The sequence below is a fragment of the Aythya fuligula genome, chromosome 5 (genome assembly GCF_009819795.1).
Source record: "Aythya fuligula isolate bAytFul2 chromosome 5, bAytFul2.pri, whole genome shotgun sequence".
NCBI classification, from domain to species: domain Eukaryota; kingdom Metazoa; phylum Chordata; class Aves; order Anseriformes; family Anatidae; genus Aythya; species Aythya fuligula.
In genome coordinates, this window is record NC_045563.1 from 18,198,051 (window position 1) to 18,220,483 (window position 22,433).

General features: G+C 38.4%; 1 protein-coding gene across 1 annotated transcript in view; it reads right to left on the bottom strand.

Annotated features, from left to right (window-relative positions):
- TTC8 (tetratricopeptide repeat domain 8) overlaps positions 1-22,433 on the bottom strand; it is a 45,892-nt gene that overhangs the window by 17,679 nt on the left and 5,780 nt on the right. The window contains exons 2-7 of the mRNA XM_032188503.1: positions 19,571-19,600; positions 12,483-12,603; positions 8,201-8,264; positions 7,886-8,045; positions 6,911-7,000; positions 3,940-3,984 (exon numbers count right to left, since the gene is read on the bottom strand). Of these exons, the coding sequence (XP_032044394.1) occupies positions 3,940-3,984; positions 6,911-7,000; positions 7,886-8,045; positions 8,201-8,264; positions 12,483-12,603; positions 19,571-19,600 (510 nt within the window). The remainder of the gene's footprint in view (positions 1-3,939; positions 3,985-6,910; positions 7,001-7,885; positions 8,046-8,200; positions 8,265-12,482; positions 12,604-19,570; positions 19,601-22,433) is intronic.

A 22,433-nucleotide genomic window follows, 5' to 3' on the forward strand; every position in this document is an offset into this window, starting at 1 on the left:
GACCTTTAAAAGTCAAAGCCTTCACCATGCCATGTCAATACCAACTGCTAGCATATTTAAAGATCAGTTTGGTGCAAGGTTTTTTTTTAATTGCACAGTTTAGGTACAAATCAATGTTCAATCTGCAGAGCATGTTAATTGAAAAACAACCAGGAGTAACAGTAATAAGTGTTCCAGCTGTTCTGCATTCCCTTGACTGTCACTGTCCATGACTGTTCCAACTATCCTGCATCACCTCCCTCGCCCTGCTGGTCACCCCTCTGTTGATGCTGCCCAGGTTGCAGTTGGCCTTCTGGGCTGCAAGCATGAAAAGCTGGCTCGTGTCGAGGTCTCTGTCCACCAAAACTCCACGTCTCTCATGGCAGGGCTACACTCAATGTGTCCTGCTCCCAGTCTGTGCTCATGTCTGGGATTGCCCTAACCCAAGTGCAGCATTTTGCATTTGAACTTGTTGAATTTGTAAGGTTCACATGGGCCTACTTTCCAAGCTTGTGCATATTTGTGCAAAAAAAAAAAAAACACTACAGTGATAATAAAAATCTTCTTTCACAAAGAATTTATCAAACCTGTATTTAGCATGATTGTGAGCTGTTTTTATTTATTTATTTTTACTATTACTCTCCTTGGATAAATTGTGCTATAAATTAAGACTTCCAAATCATCTACTGTCAGTATGTATAGAACTCAGTATGTATAGAACAGCTTATAGGGCTGTGGTAATTTACCGTGGTTTTGCAAAATCAAATTCTCCCAGCAATTGTTATTGACTAAATTCTTGTTTGTAGACAAACTGACATTGGCTAGTTTATAAAACAGCTGAATAAATAACATCAGCCAATTTATTTTGGTGAATGTCTTCTGGACTTCGATAGTTTGTAAATCTAACATAATTCCATTATAAATAGATATCTATCAGAGAGTATAAAGTTCAGAGTATTACAAAGAACTACGGTCATGATTTCTTAATCCAAGTATATATTGTACATTCTTTGCTCTTTCTCAGGACAAAGTGTGTTGTCATCATTACCCACCTATGAATAATGGCAGAATACAATGTCACAGCCTACTGCTGAAATAAGTAGAAGCTGAACTATTTCTGGACAAGTCTTTTACACTGCTCTGCTCTTATAGCACGTAGCCTGTAAAACAGCATTTAGAAATACTCAAGGAACATAGAAAGTCAGTTATTAAGTGTATGCCTTCAAAAGAGAACAAGTCAAGAACAATAATGGATAGGGTAATAGGAATTTCTTCAGAGAAGTGTTTAATTTTTCATTAAGTAAGATGAAAGAATTTTGAATGCATTTTCAAATGCTGAATAAGCTCAGTGCTTCTCTTTTCTTCTTCTGTCTCCAAGTTTCTGAAAATTGATAGATTATAGATATATTTACTTTTAATTTTAACTGAGTTCCTTGCATTGTTTGTGCAGCTGAACGCATACTGATTAATGATATTCCTCAACTGAAATTGCTAAGGCTTTTTTTTTTTTTTTTCTATAGACTGGCTGAATACTAAGAAGAAGCAAAATAATAAAACTGCCTTTGCTTTTTAAATAATAATGCAGATGAGAACAGTACAGACTGTTCCAGATCTGCACATTGACAAAGGAACAATATGCTCACTGCTACTTTTGTGTTTTATTTATGAAACTGCAGGAACTGGTCTTCCAATTCTACCCATGAAGAAAGCCTGCAAGTAGAGACTTTTCCATCTACACAGTCACTTTAAGTCAATTTCCCAGGCTTTGATCTAATAACTTCCAAGCTCTTTCATCTCATCTTGCACAGAAAAGTGTTTCGTACAAAGACGGAATAGATGTCACGGAATGTTGGACGATCAAGAGAGATCCAAATCAACTTTTAAACTGTTAACATCTCTGCTGAATCCAAATCATCTGAAATCTTTTCAGGGAGAAGGAAGAAAATGAATCAGTGAAATGTCTTTAGTGAATACACAGGTTTGACACAGCCAAGTTTAAGCAAAAACTAAATTATTTCTTTTTTTGTTGTTTAAGAAAAATTAATGCAGATGAGACTCAAAAGGAAGAAGGTCAGTTTGGAGAACAGCAATATATTGAAAATGGTGGAGAAGGAATTGCAGAAGAAAAGAGGAATAAACACAATCAAGAGAAAAATACTGAACAGTCAAAAAATCTCTCTTCAGAGAAACACATCACAACATAAAGGCACCTTGCACTGCGAACTGTGACTTTTTTTTTTTTTTTTTTTTTTACAGGATGCTACCTTTAACCAAAAATGTAGATCTCCCTCTCATTACTCAATAAACAGTGGTGACTAAGCTGACACTTCTTTGCTTAGAGATTTATTCAGGTGACTAGGGTGCACAGAAAACCATAGGCAAAAATTTCCTGTAAGACAGTGATCCTGAATTCTCCAGCAGGGATTTCAAAGAACATGCAGTATAGGGCAAGAGTGTTTTACAATTTTTTTTTGCTGGAGTGCTTGGAAATTTGCTTGCATTTTATGTAATGATCTGTCCAGTCTGGGGATCCTGCATATCCTCCCAGTGTAGATAGCATACTGTGACCTATTCCTTGTGAACTGAGCTCTCAGTAACAAACAACATACATTCTAGTTATTAGAGACATAAAAAACAAGCCCTTCATGTTCAGTATCAGAATATGTAAATAATAGTTGCTATTTCTCTCTGACGTGTTTGACACTTGCACTTGCTGGTTCAACCACATTTTGTATTAACAATGCATTGCAATTCAATCCTCTTAGAAAAATGCTATGCAATAAATTGACAGTGTACAACTATAATCATTTGATACTATATTAAAAGCTTCACATAGCAGTACATTTGGAAATGGTTCTGATCTATATTGTCAACAACAAAATCTTCTTGTGTGTTATTAACTGGCTGAAAATGATGGTATCAAATAAACAGCTTGAGAGCGTAACTTCAGATCTAATCACACACCAGTTAGTAGTGCAGGAGAAAGTTAAGTAACTGTTTAATCAGCTATGCACTATTGACACTACTACTATTGATACTACTCTCATACAAACTTCAAGCAGAAATTTTGATTCCATTTCGACTGGCTGCATGTATCTAACATAGTAATGAAATACGTTGACTCTTTATTCATTCAGTAAGCTAATTATTTCCCTTGGTAAGCTGCCAAAAAAAATCCTGCAACCTTTATTTATTTCTGAGAGCTTGAATAATACTTACACAAATTTGATCTTGCCCATTCAGTGCAACATCATATAAAGATCAGCAAAGTTTCAGACAGGGTAAGAGGGAAACTATATAATTAGGAAAATTATTAGGGACAACACACTCTTTCCCTTAAGGCCACAAAACACCTCAGCTCTACAGAAGTAAATTTCTAGCAAAACTGTCCAACTCCTACTGGCATTTTAGTTTTCACCAAATTTTTTCTAGTTTCACCAAATACATTTCATTTCTATTCACTCAAATACATAAGCATCATCTCAGAGGGTTCAAATGCCAAATTACGATCATGTCAAACACTAATTATTTTGCAAGGTATTTTCACCTTCTTCTCATAATGGACAATCTTTTCAAACGTATCACTTTGTATTAGGCCTCAGGTACTCTGAACTTTCAAGACAGCTCAACTAACTGGTATATAGTGCTGCTCAGACTCCAGTAAATTCTGTTAAGGTGAAATAATTAAATATTTCACCTTACCATGTTGATAGATGAGAGATCTAACTTAATAATGTTATAATGCTTTGCCTCTCAAAAAAGATAGCAATAAGGAACATATAGGTATGTGCACATTACCTTACCTGTAGAAAGGGTTTCTTTCTCTTATACAATTTCTAATGCTTCACTTCTGAACTGAAATGTGATGTACTACTTGGATCCTTAGTTCAGCAGAATATTAACAGAAATAACAGACTGATACTTAATAAAAACTGATAATGGAAAGTATGAATTACTCACAATTTTTATTTCATTTTCATGGTGAAAAATATATTCGAACAATGCCTGTCAGAAGAATATTTAAAACAATGTCATATTTAAAGATAAAAATTAGTAAATATTATCTTACAGAACTTCAGAATCTTGATTACATTAGGCAGAGACTAATTCTTTGTGCAAGCAATCACATTTGCACATCAGAACTACTGACATTAACATTTCATTAAGACCCCAATAGACAAAAACTATACATTGTTATATTGTCATTACAGGAAAGCATTTTAATTCTTAATTTGCTGCAAGAGATTAATGGAATTGTCTTTAATCATTGGTCTTTAAAGTCACCTTAAAAAAACAGAGAGCTATAATTTGAAAGTGAATGTAAATTTGAAAACCCAGTACCATTTTCATGACTTCCCAACTGTAAAATCAACAAGTTATCTAACAAAGAGTTTTTGCAATGTGTAGATAGGTGCTAATGTAGAGCTAAGTCTAATTAGAGTAAACATACATTTATTAGGCATGTAAGCTGAGCAAATTCTGTCTTAGGGAAAAGAAAACAAAACTTTCTAAACCCTACATAATTTTGGGATCTGTAATGGAGGAATTGCCTTTTTATTTATAAATGGTAAGTGCCAACAATATCACATTCCTGAAATTCCACACTATAATAATACCAATAACAAACCATAATTATACAAAAGGTTCAAGATTTCAAGTCTCTTATTATTCCTTTATAAAGCTAAGCAAGTAATACCACCTTCTAACTGTTCTAAACTGGAATACAGAAGGGTACATAACTGCTAATGGAGGTAGCATTTGAAGTGAATATAATGATGCTGAAAGATAGTACATATTTAAAGGGAGACTGGAAGCCTCTATCCCCAGAACTGGATAAGGGTGTTAGTAACAAAAAGCATTACTAACTTTTTGAGCAACCATATTCCAGGTTTAAATTGCTGCAAAAGAACGTTGTTGGTTTTTTTTCCTAATTCATAGTATTCATTTTTAATAAAAACTAAACATCCCCAGATGAAAACTTTGGCCCATAAAGGAAGGAAGGAGGTAAGGAAGGGAGGAAGGGAGGAAGGAAGGAAAGAAGGAAAAGACAGCAATCCTGTAAAGCTTCCATGACTCCTCTGCCAGCATTTCTCAAGCAAATTCTTAAAAGATTTACCTTACGAAAAATAGAAAATTACTAATTAATTGTCACTCTTGGTGAGGAAGTAAACCACAACCTACTTTTCTTCTACTGTTTTTCAGAAAAGAATGTCCAGAGAGTATTAAAAGAAAGTAAGGAATGATTAATAAAAATGTGTTTATAGGAAGATTAGAACTAGACATTTATTTATTGGGTGTTTAGAAGTGAAAATAACAAAATAACAGAAAATTAAAAAGTGGCAGTACAACTTCTCCTCTAGTGCAATAACAAGGAAACATTCAGTAAAAGTGAGTAAATCTATAAGTGATAAAAAAGATATCTTCTTGGATGGCTGGCATGAGGAATTTACTGTGGCTATCTATAGGCCCTGACCTTCAAAAATTACTGAACATTCACTTGGATAAAAATATCTAGAATTATCTTAATAACTCTATTAAAAATCCACAAGCTGAAGAAGATAAAATTTCCTGTTTCATAGCATAAACCAGTTGCCAACTGAGATTTAATAGAGGCTATCTCTGGGGACAGGTGATATCTCTTATGTCTGCTATGGTGCTTCCTGCAGTAGTCCTTAACACAGCTGATGCTTCAGTCACAGACTAGCGACTTAGCAAACTTATTTTGTCCATTCCTTCATACTTCAAGGAAGACATGGTCAAACAATGAAAAAATAGATAATCTAATGTAAAAGAAGACGTGATAAACATATTTTTCAAACATAAGGAAGAAATAGGTAGGAAGATTATGTACCAACATGAATACAAAGGCTAATTATGTGAGTTTAATAGTTGCAAGATTTATCATCTTGTGTCTAAGACAGGTGACAGCTCAAAGAGTTTTAAAACTTTAATCAGTGATTCTCAACCCAAAGTACAGTCTGCATTTTCAACTCCTGCTTTGGCTTTAGCCTTAATACTATCTTGTTTTACAAAAAAGAAGAAAGAAAAAAAAAGTTATAAATCCATGCAGCGCTAAATTTAAACTTAGAACTTATATTCTGTATGAAACATTAATGTCATATCGTATTAGCTTCATAATACTGACAAGTATACTTTCTGCCTATGGATGTTTTCCATGAAGACTGTTGATTTATAATTTTTGGCTTAAGTCTCTTTTATATGAAATTGAAGGACAGAGCTACTCTGTCTTCCCTGAAAACTCTAATTTAAAAAAAAAAAAAAAGTTAAAAATATCTATGTCTGCATTTCTGATAGCTGTTGCTAAGAATAAATATTTCACCTGAAAGCAACCCTACCTATTTAAAAACTATACAGAGTTATCAAAAGAAAAATTGAAAGCTAGCTGTCTTGAAGGAGAAGAGCTAAGCCTGGTTTCATACGAATGTGTCTTGTTCCTTAATCCTCCTAGGGTTTCTTACATTCTCTCTATTTTATAAGCTCTAATTGGTTTAGCATAGTTGTGTGCTGACTTACTGGTGATAAGAACATAACTGGACAAAAGGCGTGCAGCTTTTTTCTAGAACTGACTTGTAACTGCCCTCAGTGGAGATGGTAGTCCTTCATTATCTTCATTATCTCTCCTATACAGAGAGTTCAAGGCAATTTACTATAGAGTAAATATTAGAGTATTTTAGTATATACGTAGGTTTTTGCTACCTTATAGTTTCAAAATGACTGCATCACACATATTTTCAATTCCAAGTCTGATAACCCCTGTTAGTGGACGAAAGATATGTAACACACTATTTATATGAAATTTATATCTTGAACACAGTTCATCGTTGTTTCCATCCCCAATCTCATGTATCATTAGAATGATGCTAGAAAATTAGAAACAGATATCACAATTGTAACCAAAATAATTACATACTTTTGCCAGTTTCGGTTTTTCAGCATAGTTTCCTAAATTCAGTCGAGACAGATTTATGAAAGGGCCATCTGGATTTGTTATCATTGAAGCCTGAAGGGGAGAAACAAGTTTTTAAGTGGGAAGATCCCCTACACTTTTAGTGAAAATTTTCAAAATAGTAGCAGTATGCCAAAAAAAAAAAAAAGAAAAGAAAAAAGAAACAACACAACAATACAGTTTTAGATGCATTCCTCTGCTTCACAATAAGGATTCATCTTAATTTCATCTTTTCTGAAAGTGAGGAATCTATCCTACTCCCATACAATCCCTGAAAGAGGTTGCATGAACTACCTCCTGGAACTACCTTTTTCTTCCCTCTCTCCACTTCTTTCATAATGTGCCTAAGCATGCAGCTTACGCTGTTAGATGGACTGAAGGCAGGTGGGATACATAAAAGATCTTCAAGAAATATTTAGGGAGATCCGTTTGTACCCGTGATATTAAGAACTTGCCAGTAACATGCTACTAATCTGTATTACATGTTCATGCCTGTTGTAGTGTGTTAATTTTGAGAATAGATCAGAATAAAACTAGTACATCTTATTTTCTTTATCTTCTGAAGTAATAGAGACTGAAAGATTAGTAATTGCTTTGTAGCAAACTGAAAATCTTACAGACTCCGGCATACTTATGGTGAAATCATGTCATAGTCTTTTCATGGTCTTCAGTGAATAAAAATCAGTCTCAAAAAACTTGTGAATTTGTAAAACTTGTATGAATTTTTGTGAAATTCTGTACATATGTACATTGTATCCATGAATAGACTAGCAAACTAATGAGGTAGTATTTTCAAACTTGACTTTGGAAACAATTTAAACAAAATATTAAAAATACTGACCTCCCTCAAACTTGAGTTTAGATGCAGCTTTTAAGTTAAGTACAATGTCATTGTGCTATGATCAAGATGCTTTCTAAGAACAGAGTCAAGCAACTTACCGTTCCTATCCTGACGGATCTCCCAGAAGCACTAGTAACTGGACGAGCTGTGAGAGCTGTTCGAGGTGTTTTTATAGCCTGTTCCATAGTACTCGGCCGTCCACTTTGTGTGCTGGGTCTCACAAATCCTGTAATAGGTCTTCCTGATTGAGTTACTGGCCTGAAGATGGTAAGCATATTAACCTCACATCAAATGATATTTACTCATAGAGAGTTTAAACATAACTTATATTGGAAGTTTCATTTTTATGATGTAAATTTAGGATTTGCTTATGTGCAACAAGTCACATTTTTAAAAAATAAATTATCACGTACCTAACAGCTGGGCTGGGGCCTGCATCTTGGCTAGTTCCAGGGACTTTCAAAGATGTTCCTGGTCCTATAAAATAAGAGCATTGTTCACTTCATCTTGAGATACTACACCCTTGTCCAAGGGGCTTTAAAAATGCCTGTGTCTTACAATAAACTGGAAATTTCTTGGTTCAAACTGGAGAGAGATAGCACTAGAGAAAGAAGACAAGAAGAAAGAAAACTGCATTGTACTACTGGTAAATTGTCAGATCACTGCAAGAAAGATGTCATCATTAACATTGGAAAAAGTAATCTTCTGTAGATTATTCCTCTAGTTCTGTTTCTCTCTTCACCCTTTCTCTGTAGATGGTAAGGATGTGCTGCTTCTCCTTCCTTTTCCCCCTCATATATCCTACAGATTTCAAGTATGTCTAGTACCTGTACACTAGTACCTGTACAACATCCATTTCACTGGATTTTAAATTATCATTTGAGTCCTTCTCTTCACTGAAGGCAAGCAATATTGCCTTTGCGCACGTTCTACAACAGACTGTCTTCTCAAGAACATCTTAGGATAGTGTTTAAGTAAGAAAGGCTATTGGAATAATGAGATCAAACTAATTTAAAATGGTATATTTTCTACCTGGGATTCAAATACTATCCAGGTTTGATCAAGTAAACCACAATCTTTAGCCACAGGACAGCTATCTCCTGTCACTAGATCATGTAGGACCCCCATCCACAATTTAGAGCATAGTAAATTTCAAACTCATTTATATCCAAAGGTAATCAATGTAAATACCGAATTGGTTTGGACCCAAGCAAACAAACAGAGGGTTCCCCTTTTCACAACTTTCTGCTTTGATAGTGGATCATTAAGAATTACTAGTTCCTGAATATATCACTTTTACTGACATTTAATTATAATCATTTTTCCTAGCCTTCTATGAGAACGTCTAAGATAAGGTTTTAAAAATTTGTTTAAAAGTAAAATATGACATCTACATCAGCCTGTCTGTCCACCGCTTGCTACCACGTACAGAAGGAAATGAGATTTAAGTTGAAAAAGGTAGCTCTTGACAAATCTCTGTTGCTCACATACTTATTTTCTAGGTACCTATGAACAGCTCTTATTGCAAAGACTTCCAAGAACTGGAGTTATATATTGATAGCTAGGCAGCTTCCTGCCTCCTTATTTTCCCCACAGTATAACCCCCCATGTTTGCCCTTTCTTCAGCCTTCTCTCATACTTCCACCCTCAAGATGTAATTATCTCTGAGGCGCTACCATTCCACTATTTAAGTAAGAATACAAATACAAAAAAGATATTAACCATGATCTCCTTGGTAAATCCTAGTCAATATGTACATGATGCTGAAATAAGGACCAGAACTCAGGATTCTCTCTCTTCTGGCTAGCCACACTTAGGTTCTCTGTTGATTATGTGCTCTTTGAAGTACTATGAACCTTGAATTTTTCACTCCACGGCAGAAAGGGTGGACAGTCCACCAAGCAGAGTTTCTAAGGTGGTATCTAGGGCATCTTTCTTTCTTCTGAGAAATGGACGAAGGGCTTTCAACTTTTCAGGCTAGCAAACAATGAACCAGTCTTTTACTTTCTCAGCATCTTTTTAAAAATATCACAATAAAATAAAAAAGACAGGGCATTTTAATCCCTTTCCAGACATTTTTGTTTTGTGCTTTCATGTACTTGGAGAATGCTTACAGGATTTATTTCCCTTGATCTCACCCTAAGCAACTCAGTTCTGAGCCCTACTTTGACAATTGCAACTGAACTAGCTATGAATAGGCATCAAGAGAAAACAGCAATTCATGTGCTCATTAGAAGCTGCTGCAGAATTTAAGAGCTTAATTTCAGCAGTCAGTGATGGCTGCAGATGACTCCTTTAACTCCCTAGTTAATAAAATAGCTGTGATTATCCATAATGCCAATTAGTATGAGTTTCTGAAAAATATGTTGTCAAGGTAACATATTTTAACAAGACTACAACCTTAGCTGATAAAATTGATGGTGTTGAGTTCAAAAGTAACAGACTAGGAACTTTCTGTAAAATGATGCTACAGGGTATTTTCATTAATAAACAAGAATGCTGGAAAACTAACACATCAAAACAACAAGAATTTTCAAAATGGGTAAAATACAAATTTCAGTATATATGCATGAAGAGGAACCACAGAAAAGTAGTTGTTTCTAGTGGACTCTATATGATTAATTATTTAATGATGCGAGAGAGAGATAAATTGTTATTAAGATAGTTCTGTCGGGAAACTAAGATAGGGACAGATGAAAAATTCCAGTGCATGTGTAACTGATGTAAAAGAATTTGAACTGCTGAGTAAGCAAACTACAGATAATAGGAGTTGTACTACAGTTGGTGTAACTACACATCTAAAAATCTTAAAATGTTGTAAGCTATAACAAGAGCGGGGGACGATATCCTGATAAGTTTGCCTCAGTAAAAGACCCAAAGACCCCAAGTCAAGACCAACTACAGCTAACACTTTTTAACAGCAACAGAAAAAGCCGACATCCAGCAAGCATCTGTTCTTATTGTCACATGTAGAAGTGGAAGTGATACCTGTGCTTAACTTTTATATAAAAAGTTTAACAGAAAAGTACTTCATTGTTATGCAGAAAGTAAAATTAAGCTGTAGAAGAAAACCATGTTTTGTACATGGTTTTCTATATGGTGCCAGTGGACTGTTGGTTTGGTGACTGCAACAGAAAAAGGACGTGGATAAATTGGAAAGAGACAAGATGAGAATTTCAAGACTCAATTCAACAATTAAAATATAAACCTCAAAATGAAACGTTCATTTGGTTCATCAAAGAAAAGATCACTGAATGACTTAAGCACAGTTTTAGCTATTTACTCTATATACCTTTGAATATAAAGACTATACATATATATAAAAGGTATATTAAAAGATATAAAAATATACCTTTGAAAATAAAGACTTCATATCAGGCATAAAAAGTACACAAAGAAGCAACAGCTGAAGCCACAGTTGATAATTCCCACTAGGGATATGGCATACATTGATACAAGCAAATTTAGTAATTTAACAAAGACTGCAGTCTTTCTCTCTGAAAGTTTTTATACTTTCCAATAAACTACACGCTATCTCAGGCACGTGTGGTAGATTTAAAGCATGAACAACATTATTTATCTTATTTATCTCAGTGATTCTGGAGTGCAGGTTATACTACCATAAAAATTTTCCTTGTCTTTGAAATTTGTGACATTCTATCCAAAAAGTCACCTCTTTTTCAGTTTAGTATGAAAGTATTTTTCCTGAATGCTCCATTTCTCAATAATATTCCTCAAATGATTTTTCTTGGCAGATGGTCTTTACCACAGGCTGCAAAAAGTTTAAGTAAGATTACTATGCTGTTTTGAGACAAATACATATAATTAAATTATCAAAATGTATAAACACAACTTGAGTACTGCTTGACTGTTTATATGTGACCAAGCATGTAATGACAATTTTAAAAAATGCAATCAGATGGATAAAAATATACAGTTGCCTACTTCTATCCAGATAAGAAAAGCTTTTAATGATTCAAAAATTAATTCTAATCTATGTCCAATTCTTCCCTTAAATTCTCTTACATGGTGGGTGGTTGAGAGTCGTATCTAATAAGATGCATAAAAATTCCCATATGGACCATAATAGAGAAACACAGCAAATAGAAATAATGTCAAAAAGTACAGAAGTAATGGACGACTATAATGACTGCCCGCTTAGATAGGATCTCATGAAACTGAAAAGAGCTTCATGCAGGAAACAATGACAGTGCTGAAGAAGTGCCCTGGAAAGCAAGAGAGGAAAAAGAAGAGAAAAGCAGAAGAAAGCAAAAGCAGTTTAGAAAATGTTTGTAGGAAATGCAACAAATCAGTGATGTCAGATTTGGCCTGACTGTTGTCTACAGTACAGGCATAGGGATGGGATACTTAGTACACCAAGGGCGTATTTTTCTTTTGTTTCCCACTAGAGAAGAAGCCAGAAATCAATGCACTGATGGAAAAGAGACAGCTAGTACAGAAATGTAGAGGAAAAGCTGACAAAACACTTTTCATCCAAATCCCTGGAAGACAGGCCTAAGCAGTATATCAAGATCATGTGGTCAATGCAATCAGAAAACAATTGAAAGCTCTTCTTGTAACAATAGCTAAAAGCCGTAACAGACCACTCCAGTGTGTACTATTTTATGATAGATGACAATCCTGGCCAAAACAGCTCCTGTTGCATCAGTGTACTTAAGAGAAAGTCGTTCTTACTTGCGACTTGAGCAATGGCATTTTCATCTAGCATCATCTCTGCAATTCCTTCTTGATCCATATCGATTTCATCCACATACACCATTTCTGTCAAAGCTCGTGTTTTCAGGCTCCAGGCAGCCTGAATAAGGATAAAGTACAAAAAGACAAGTATCTTCAGGACACCAATTAAATCATCTAAACAGCATTTTTTAAAAAAAAATATTTTATTGTTCCTTTCACAGTTTTAATAAGCTTGAATAAGCTATTGATTGGAACAACCGGGTGTATCTGAACATACGCTATAGGTGGACCTAATGCTGCTCTTAAAATCCATTGCCTGACATGCAGGTCACAAGTGCAGCTTCAAGCATGGCGCCAGCATGTTTGGGAAAGCACACAGGGAGCCCATGTGTTCAAGCAGGCTCATTCATTGCTTGTCCTGTCAATCAAGGCAACGTGCTGGCAGTTCCCTCCTGGTCCAGCCATACAGTTGCCTGACAGAGGTGGAGAGGGGACCAGAACTTAGACCACTCTTTTGGAGTGGAACAAGTAAAGTCCCTGAGTTTGGAGGACAGAATTTCACGCCTGATCAAAGTTAGGACTAATTTATGTCACAGGCAACTGAGATCTTCTGCTCCTGAAGAAATACTCAGCTACAAGTGCCATTCAAAACCCATTGCTGATGGACACCTTGTTTAAATTGGGATGGGAGAGCAAGCTAAGTAAAGCCACTATAATGCAAAGCAATTCCCTTCACAGGCATCTGTAAAGAAAGAAGGAAGATCTCATAACCAGAGGTTCAAGATACATTACTATAGCATTAAGTATCCAGAAGTGATAGTCTTTAAAAAGATCATCTCAAATTCAGAGCATAAACTGTAAAAGCGTGTAAATGTATAAGCATCTCAGTCTGTGAGATTATTGAAGTACTTAATAGATACCTGAAATGATAAACTGCTATGTTAAATGTCCTGTGGAGCGATGTGAGTAGTGTGGAAAGGCAAACATAACCTTAGACTACCTGACCATGTAGACTATAGAGATAGCAAATCAATGGGGAGAAAACAAACACCAGTTGGTACTGAAATACAGAATCACAGAATCACAGAATTGTCTAGGTTGGAAGAGACTTCAAGATCATCGAGTCCAACCTCTGACCTAACACTAACAAGTCCTCCACTAAACCATATCACTAAGTTCAACATCTAAATGTCGTTTAAAGACCTCCAGGGATGGTGACTCCACCACTTCCCTGGGCAGCCCATTCCAATGCCTCACAACCCTCTCAGTAAAGAAGTTCTTCCTAATATCCAACCTAAAACGTCCCTGGCACAACTTTAGCCCATTCCCCCTCGTCCTGTCACCAGGCACATGGGAGAATAGACCAACCCCCACCTCGCTACAGCCTCCTTTAAGGTACTTATAAAGAGTGATAAGGTCGCCCCTGAGCCTCCTTTTCTTCAGGCCGAACAAGCCCAGCTCCCTCAGCCGCTCCTCATAGGACTTGTTCTCCAGGCCCCTCACCAGCTTCGTTGCCCTTCTCTGGACTGCTTCGAGCACCTCCACGTCCTTCTTGTAGTGAGGAGTCCAAAACTGAACACAGTACTCAAGGTGAGGCCTCACCAGAGCCAAGTACATGGGGACCATCACTTTCCTAGCCCTGCTGGACACACTGCTTCTTATACAAGCCAGGAGGCTGTTGGCCTTCTTGGCCACCTGAGCACACTGCTGGCTCATATTCAGCCAACTATCCACCAATACTCCCAGGTCCTTCTCCATCTGGCAGCTCTCCAACCACTCATCTCCCAGCCTGTAGCTCTGCTTGGGGTTATTGTGCCCCAGGTGCAGGACCCGGCACTTGGCCTTGTTGAACTTCATACAGTTGGCCTCAGCCCATCGGTCCAGCCTATCCAGATCCTCCTGCAGAGCCTTCCTACCCTCGAGCAGATCGACACACGCACCCAACTTGATGTCACCTGCGAACTTACTGAGGGTGCACTCGATCCCCTCATCCAGATCATCGATAAAGATATTAAAGAGGACTGGCCCCAGTACCGAGCCCTGGGGAACGCCACTAGCGACCGGCCTCCAGCTGGACTTGACTCCATTCACCATGACTCTTTGGGCCCGGCTATCCAGCCAGTTTTTAATCCAATGAAGCGTGCGCCAGTCCAAGCCACAAGCAGGCAGTTTCTTGAGGAGAATGCTGTGGGAAACGGTGTCAAAAGCCTTGCTGAAGTCAAGGTAGACCACATCCACGGCCTTTCCCTCATCCACCAAGCGCGTCACTTTGTCATAGGAGATCAGGTTTGTCAAGCAGAACCTGCCTTTTATAAACCCATGCTGACTGGGCCTGATCACCTGGTTGCCCTGTAAGTGCAGTGTGATGACACTCAGGATAATCTGCTCCATGAGTTACCCTGGCACTGAGGTCAAACTGACAGGCCTATAGTTTCCCGGGTCTGCCCTCCGGCCCTTCTTGTAGATGGGCGTCATGCTTGCTAGCCACCAGTCGACTGGGACCTCCCCCGATAGCCAGGACTGTTGATAAATGATGGAGAGCGGCTTGGCCAGCTCCTCTGCTAGTTCTCTCAGTATCCTTGGGTGGATCCCATCTGGCCCCATTGACTTGCATACATCCAACTGCCGTAGCAGGTCGCCAACCATTTTCTCATGGATAGTGAGGGCCACATTCTGCTCCCCATCCCCTTCCACCAATTCAGGGTACTGGGTATCCTTATAGTCCTCCCGAGTGGCCCACCTTCTTTTCCAAAGATTGTAAATCCTTTTTTCTCCTAAGCTCAAGCCACAACTCTCTGTTCAGCCAGGCCGGTCTTCTTCCACTGCGGCTCATCTTTGGGCACGTGGGGACAGATCGCTCCTGCGCCATTAAGATTTCCTTCTTGAAGAGTGCCCAGCCTTCCTGGACTCCTCTGCCCATCAGAACCGCCTCCCAAGGGACTCTACCAACCAGTGTCCTGAGCAGCTCAAAGTCAGCCCTCTGGAAGTCCAATACAACGGTTTTACTGGTCCCCTTCCTGGCTTCTCCAAGAATGGAGAACTCTACCATTTCACGGTCACTCTGCCCAAAACAGTTTCCAACCACCACATCTCCCACCAGTCCTTCTCTGTTTGTGAAAGAAGGTCTAGTGTGGGCACCTCCCCTGGTAGGCTCACTAACCAGCTGTGTCATGAAGCTATCTTCCACACTCTCCAGAAACCTCCTAGACTGCTTTCTCTGGGATGTGTTGTACTTCCAGGATATATCTGAGAAGTTGAAGTGCCCCACAAGAACAAGCGCTGATGATCTCGCAACTTTTGTCAGCTGCCTGTAGAACTCCTCATCAGTCTCCTCATCCTGGTTCGGTGGTCCATAACAAACCCCCACCAGGATGCTTCCCTTGTTGGCCTTCCTGCTGATCCTAACCCATAGGGACTCAACCTTATCATTCCCAGCCTCAAGTTCCAAGACATCGAAACTCTCTCTGATATAGAGAGCCACACCACCACCCCTTCCATGCTGCCTGTCCCTTCTGAAGAGCCTATAGCCAGACATTGCAGCACTCCAGTCATGAGAGTGGACCTACCACGTTTCCGTGATGGCAACCAAGTCGTAGCCTGCCTGCCGCACAGTGGCTTCCAGCTCCTCCTGTTTGTTACCCATGCTGCGTGCATTAGTGTAGATGCAATTCAGCTGGGCCATTGCCTTCTCTCCCAGCCTTGCCATTGTTATCCCTGGCACAGCTCTAACAAGCCTTGTTTCAGCCCCGTTCCCCTTCTCACATAGTTTAAAGCCCTCTCAATGAGCCCCGCCAGCTCCTGGCCCAGGATCCGCTTTCCCCTTAGAGATAGGGACCCATCTGTGGCCATCAGGCCAGGTGCTGAGTAAAGCACCCCATGGTCAAAAAAACACAAAATTTCTGTGTTGGCAGCAGCCTCTGAGCCACATGTTTATCAGGTGGGCTTTCCGTGTCCTCTCTGTACCCCTCCCTGCCACCATAGGGATGGACAAAAACACCACCTGTACTCCCGCTCCATCCACTGACCGTCCCAGTCCCCTATAGTAATTGTTTGATGGTCTTCAGGCTTCTCTCTTCGATGTCATCACTGCCAGCCTGGACTATTAAAAGAGGATAATAGTCAGAGGGGCGAACCAGGTTGGGAAGCTTTCTGGCAATGTCCCTGACCCTGGCCCCAGGGAGGTAACAGACTTCCCTACAGGAAGGGAGTCGCCCACAACAATCACCCTTCTTTCTGTCCTGGGGGAGGCAGTCCTGAGGCGTGGAGTCGACTTCCTTGCCCTAGCCATCCTCCTGGGTAGACTTTCTACCTCTTCCTCAGCTACCTGTCTCTCAAGCTCCAGGGCCTCAAACCTGTTGCATAGGGGCACCTGGGAAGGTGGGGCTGGTGGGGGGGAGGCATCGCCTGGAGACTTCCTGGAGAGAGCACTGTGCCTGGTGTACACCATTGCAGCTGAGCTAGCGGTAGACCGCCATTAAAGGACATGTTTGTATGGGTGGGGGGTAGCGCTCTGCCCTTCCTGTGCTAACTGCCACGCCAACTGCCACACCACGCCCTAATTGCCACGCCCCGCCCTTCTGCCATGCCATGCCTTAACTGCCACGCCACGCCCTTCTGACATGCCACGCCCTGTTTGCCCATCCTGTTCGCCGCCCTCCTGGTCGCCGCGCTCCTGGTCACTCACACTCTCTAGGGGCAGCTAATCTAAGCATCACTAATATTTGCTAAGGAAACATTTCAGAATAGAAACAGAATTATGCTACTCTTAATGGAACTGAAGGCCCAACACATGGCAACATCTGTTCTTTAAATAAAAGAGAGAAGATTTCATAATTTAAGTCGTTATGTAATGAGACATTTCTTGTTCATCAGTTCTCAGACCATGCCTTCCTCTAACCTTAGCTGATATAATATTTCTATGCAACTTGATAACTGCCTAACAAAAAGAAAGTATACCTAAATATGTTGAGATATTTAACATTAATTTTCTTCCAAGCAGAAATACAGGAGGCATTTAGGCAGCCAGTTCTGCCACAATTAGAAACCTTTGTTCAAGAAGAGAAAGTAGCAAAGCAGGGTGATTTGAATCTAGGCCAGACAGACGAAATCTAGATTTGTTTATTATCTTTTAATTTCTTCCTCTGTAGTAGGGTGACAACCATTAATTAGCATTGATATTTACAGTTAGATGTTCAATATCCTTAACCATCTTTCATTATTCTAGACAAGTAGTTAGTTTGTTGATTTTTTTAACAACTTGAAGGAAGTCTGCTTTTTTCAAAGACATGTATGTCTGAAGTCAACATAACCGAGTCTATATTGAGAACATGTTGCAATTAGAGCTCTCAGTATACTCAAACACAGGCTAATAATTTCCTAACGGTTATAAGAAAAGCTGCCCATAGTAACGATCTTTTTCTGGCAATTGAAAGTAACAACTTCTCTAAGCTAATTGCTAAAACAGAACAGTTCTTAACATAGACATATTGCTCTGATTTTTTCCAATAACAAATATCAGAGAATGTGTTTTTAAAGCCATACATTTCTTTATGATTATCAGATGTATCTGCCATGAACAATAGGTTCTTTGGGCTGCTCTTCCAGTCTTAAGCTCCTAGTCTGGGGCTTCACAGCCAACAATAATCTTGAATATCATGTATTATTCGTTAATTAGACATCAGTCTGTAGATGATAGTATTGCCCGTAGCAATGCTTGTTATACAATTTCTGATTAGAACAGCAAGAAAAAGAATGTCAAATTCGTTACTTCAGCTACAGAAAGATGACCTTTACCTTAGGAGACAAGAAAATTTTTTACTACTTCAAAATTCTTAACTACTACTAACAAGACCCATTTAAAACAAAAGTAACATTTAGTTAGCTTTAGTAGTTTACTGTAGTACAATGCAGTTTTTGCTCTGTGAAAACCTGTAACATTTTAATCTGAAACTAATGCAGAAGCTGAAAAACGTCAATTAAGATGAGTAAGAACAGCACTAAACTGGAAGAGCCACATTGCCAACAGCAAGAGGAAAGCTGACTTGTGATCACAAAAAGCCAAGAAAATAAATTCATGCATTTCTGAGTAACCACATATGGATATTGAGACCTCTACTTTGCACAAGTTTGTCTACTTGAACTGTTGTCTCAGATTCCATTTGTATCATCTGCTCCCCCTGTGCAGGGTTGTATTGGGTTTACATGGCAAGATTTTGGTAGCGGGGAGCTGCAGGTGTGGCCTCTGTGAGAAAAGTCCACAAGCTGCCATGTGTTAGATAAGGTCCAGTTCCAGCCATCTCCAAAGGGACATGCCACAAATTTTATTCCGTACAACACAGAGCCTTAAAGAACAGACTGCAATAACTACCTTGAAACATGATCTTTAAAATCAAGAAGATATCCATCAGTATTTCCCTGAAATCATTTTGTATGCAAACAACTTACACGACTTCACTGGAACTAATAGGAGACTTGTAGAATATGTTTCTAACTGTGGGCTAGGGCTAAAAGAAGCCAAGACTTGCACATTACTCTCCTTCCCATTGCTGTAATCTAGTAGTAACATGGACAGAACGAACAATGCATTACTCTCAGTCTTCCATTAGCACAGCAAGGGATCATCATGCAGCTTCAAGATTCCACACTCTACATAAGGTAGGCAGGGAGAAAGAGCTGCAGGAGCAGGAAGGGCATGGGTAATAGCCCACCATTACACTGGATTAGATGAAACATGAAAAAGCCCTGAGAACATAAAGGTTGTTCGATCTGTGAAATACACACTGTTTTTTTCCTAATCTCGCTAGCTGATGGAGGTCATTTTGTTCAAGATAGATTCACTGTAGCTTTCACAAGGCACTGAGCTACTGAACTGCTGAATAAACCTGAAAAATATGTGAGAGAAATATATGTTTATTTTGTATAAAAACTGCCTATTTAAAATAACTGTTATCAAAATAGTGCCTCACCAGTGATGAAAAACAAGTTTATGCCATTAAGGATTTAACAATGAAACAAGTATTATTCAGCATATTAGAAATACTTCCCAATTATTGCATCGATGATTATATTTAGGGAAAGAATTTTACCTCAAGCACGGAGTATCCAGTATCAGGCTCCTGAAAAGAAAAGAAGAGAAATTGAAGAATGGAGAAGCAACGAAAAGTAAAGAAGAACACCCAAAGAATTATGAAATTAAATCAAAATACTTTGTGACCTCCTTATCTTGCAGAAACATTTTCTGACACATATATCCAAATTTCCATTTTATTGCATTTTCTCAATTTACAGACATTTCTGAGTTCATCAATATGTTACAGAACAAAAGCAGATTTACAGTAAGTACTTTTTTCAGACACTGTTTGTTTTTTTGCTGCTGTGGAATCATGCTGGCCCAAACTTAGATTAACATTACAGAATTACTAAAGTGAAAGATGGTCTATTTTCAGAGGAGAGGAGAGGAGAGGAAAGGAAAGGAAAATGTAAGCAAATTTCTCAAAAGTTAACTAGATGATTAAGCCACACACTTCACAATCCCTGCATAATAAAATCCCTTGTTGGTTGCTGGCGGTGCTGACACCGATATCACACAAGTACATAAAGGAAATTTTCTTCACATGACAAAAGCTCTTTTTTTTGTACCTTTATGATAGAAGTGACATATTTATTGCATACCAGACAGTAATGCATTAATGAACTAAAAACAGCAGCCTAATTAAGTTTACCTCAAACAGCTGGAATTTCCATACACTTGAAAAATTGAGGTGAAATTGAGTAAATAATAACAACAGGAAACATGGCTCTATCATAATTTATTGCGCAATTACCACATTTATATAGTATTTAATGATTCTTCAGTGCTTCTGCTGTTCAATTGCAGGGACCCCAGCATATTAACTGAGCTTTAGGGGGAAATATAGGGAAGGTGGGAGACAGACATTACTTTCTCTACATCACCATGAATCTTCTGTAGAGTCTGATTATTTCTTTTCTGATCCTAGAGGCATTGGTAAATTTCTTATGTATCTGGCCTTGTGTAAATCTACCACAGTTAAGCCAGCTATGTTCAATTCAATATAGAATCACAGGATAATTCAGAGCAGAAAGACACTTCAGGAGCTCTTTAGTCCAAAGCCCTGCTCAAAGCAATCTCTGCTGTGAGGTCACGTGAGGTTGCTTAGAGCTTTGTCCTGTCAGGTCTTGAAACATTCCAAGGATGGAGATTGCACAGTGCCTCTGTGCGACCTGTTCCTCTGCCTGGATCAGAGAAACGTTTTTCCTTATATCAAGTCAAAACCTCTTTCATTTCAGTTGATGTCTGTGGTCTCTCTCCCCATGCACCACTGCTGCAAAGAGCCTAGCTCTGTCTTCTTCACACCCTCTGAGTAGTACTAGAAGGCCGTTATCAGGTCACATCAATGTCTTCTCCAAGCTGAACAACTTCAGTTCCCTCAGCCTCTCCTTGCTCCATCCCCTGACCACCTCAGTGGTTCTCTGCTCCAATTGGCAACAACTCTTAATGGGGAGCTCAAACTTGGATGTATTCTAGATGGACTCTAGTAAATACATAAGTTGAATCACTTCACTCAGTCTACTGGTTACATTCCTCTTAAATAGTACCCAGCATGCGGTTAGCTTCTTTTGCAAGCAGGGCACACCACTGTTTCATGCTTCACCAAGAGATTGGAGAGGGCAGGCTCTTTCCTTTCCTGCATAGTATGACACATGGTCTACATCTCCCAGTTTGAGATTCCCATTTTTATTCAGTAAATTCCAGGACAGCAGGTACCTGGAACACTAGTGATGCCTTCATCTTCCTTCTGTAGCACGCAGCAAATCCTATGTCCTTTTAAGCATCATATTTGGAATCATAAAGTTGTTCATCAGTGCTGAGTGCATAAAAGAGCTTATGAATTGAGTACATGGAACTAAACTTTAATGGAGGGATTAATCTGAGCTGTCTGAGATATACTTGTGCTTGAGCAAGGCACTTAAATCACCTTTACATTTTAATCACATCTTATTAAAAGAGTATGGAGTTCATTTCATATGTAATTTTATTTATAGTGTTTGTTCTCTACAAAACAAGCTGATCTACCTAAGCAATAAAGGAAAGGACATTGCGATATTTGGGCTTGTATTTTACTCACCCCATTGTGTCCGAGTGTTACAGCACATACGGTGTACTAGAAAACGGTTTAAGAGCAGTAGGTGATCTTCCATACCATATGTGCTACAGTAACTAATGAGGGCAAGGTTAAGAATACCACGTCAACACTAACTCAGAAATGCCTTGATGTTACAGCTGTGTATCTCACTTCAGGCACTATTCATTAGTTTAAATAAATAAATAAATAGAAATGAACCAAATTCGCCTATGTAGGAGCATTCATACTGCTAATAATATTCAGAAAGTGACACCCCTCATCACTTAGAAAAAAATAAAGTTGATAAATTATACTTACTAAAAACAATATTCTGTCTTAATTGTAGATGTTAATATTTGGTGTACATCCTAACATAGTTTTTCAGTTTTTGACAAGAACTAACTTAAGAAACTCAAGCAGGGGATAGAACGCTCTCATTGAAAACAAGATAGAAAAAACAGAAACTAAAATTAAAATGTGTTTTAACATAGGTGGATCCAGTAGCTGTTACTTGTGCAAGTAATCCACTGGAACTAGGTTCAGAGTAAAGATTTCTTTGAGAGGATTAACAAATAGCATTGCCCTGTAAGCTTGTACCTCAAAACAAAAGGTCAAATTTATTCTTCATTTACACATATAAATCTTCTTTGAAATTAATAAGATTGTAAAAGCAACGAAGGAAGGATTTAACCCAAATCTCTAAATCCACTGAGGGCATTTTAAAATTAATGTATAGAGTCGGTTAATTTTAAGAACAAAAATATTTAGAAAAACAAAGTTTTCTGATGCTTATAGCTTAGAAAAG